Source organism: Trypanosoma theileri, assembly GCF_002087225.1.
Source record: "Trypanosoma theileri isolate Edinburgh chromosome Unknown TM35_Tth_43_V1, whole genome shotgun sequence".
Classification (NCBI taxonomy): domain Eukaryota; phylum Euglenozoa; class Kinetoplastea; order Trypanosomatida; family Trypanosomatidae; genus Trypanosoma; species Trypanosoma theileri.
The window spans coordinates 17058-18535 of record NW_021639885.1 but is presented as its reverse complement, the minus strand read 5'-3'; the positions used below and the strand labels follow the sequence as shown (position 1 = coordinate 18535).

Here is a 1478-nt window from a genome sequence, read left to right as displayed (position 1 = left end):
CTACTACTACTACTACTACTACTACTACTACGACTACTGATGGGCAGCCAAAAGCGGTGATGGCTTTTGCTGATTGGGGATGGGAAGGTTTTCTTGCAGAGGCAAGCTATAATTATAGTAAGTGTAAGGAAGGCAATGGTACTAGTAGTGGAATAAACTGTTCGGTTTGGAAAGAATTTCGGAAGGATACTCCCAGTAAACCCAACTCCATTAACCATCAGGATCAACCCACAACAGAACTTGGAGAATCAAACAGCGTTGAAGCAAGGCCAGGAAGTCCAGAGCCAGCAACTGTTGTTGGTACAGTGCAGCCTTCAACAACAGATCAACACACTAACAAGCCTCCATCGAGTGATCCTGCTCAAGACGGTGCTGCGATTAATGATTCTCTCAACACAGAAAATCAAGTAACAGAAGGGAATACATCGACAAATGATAATGCTACACTTGGTGTCTCAACTCAATCTACGGATAACACCAACCAATCTCAAGCTTCAGATACGACTGCACCTAATTCAACTGCTGCCCCATCAGACTCACAAGAAACCAATTCCACTGTTCCGCCGAGCTCCGATAACACTACCACAGAAGCACCAACCACCACACCATCTCCTGTTCCCAACGCAGAGATCAACAACAACGTCGCTTCCACCGTGCAGAGGAACAAGGGTAATGCTGACAGCAGTGTCAGTCCTGTTTGGATGCGCACTGCAGCACCGCTACTAATTGTGGCTGTGGTGTTCTCTGCTACTGTGTACTGAACGGTGGGACTCACTTGAGAGCATATAATAATAATAATGGTTAAACTACCATGATCATAATTGCGTACATCCCCCATGGGTGAATGAATTAACTAATAATCTGTTTACCAGCTTTCTTTTATTAATTCGAGTTTCTTTTCTTTTACTTTTATGTGTGTGTGTTCTTTTTCTAATAATTCCATTATTTGCTTTCCCCGTTATGTGTGTTTGTAGAAAACTGGGCTGTTCTGCTCACTGACGGTATACATTTATTCTAAATATAGACATGCGTATGTGTGTGCACCATTTTCTTTTTAACTGGAATCTTTGGGATTGGGTCTTTTGTTTTATAATTCCATTACTTTTTGTTTCCGTATTGTGTGTGCAGAATGTTTTGTTCTGCTCACTGACGGTACAATTGTTTTACTGGTACACATGAATATGTGCTCCGTATTATTTTTATCATTATTATTATTTATTGATTTTTTTATTTTTTTCTTTGTTCTTTCTGTTTTATTTTTTATAGGTGGTAGGTATCGCGGGTGGAATTCTTTCTTTTTCTTCTTCGTTCGTAATCCTGTTTTTTTCTTTTTAGAATGTTCCGCTGTACACGCCCAGAACAGCACCGTAGCGGAAAAGCTCCTGCTTTTGTGTTCCGTGATCCCACGCTTAAAATGATGCGGGCGGGTAGTGGATATCAACAACTTCGGCGTATGGGAATGCCTGTGCAAGTGGGTT

General features: G+C 41.4%; 1 protein-coding gene across 1 annotated transcript; it reads left to right on the top strand.

The window, feature by feature from the left end:
• Window positions 1-2: 2 nt before the first annotated feature.
• On the top strand, window positions 3-761 carry TM35_000431040 (uncharacterized protein; the record flags this gene model as incomplete). Its single annotated transcript, XM_029030003.1, has 1 exon — window positions 3-761. A coding segment is annotated over one exon (759 nt), but the record flags the coding sequence as incomplete, so codon positions are not given.
• Between the last annotated feature and the right edge of the window lie 717 nt (window positions 762-1478).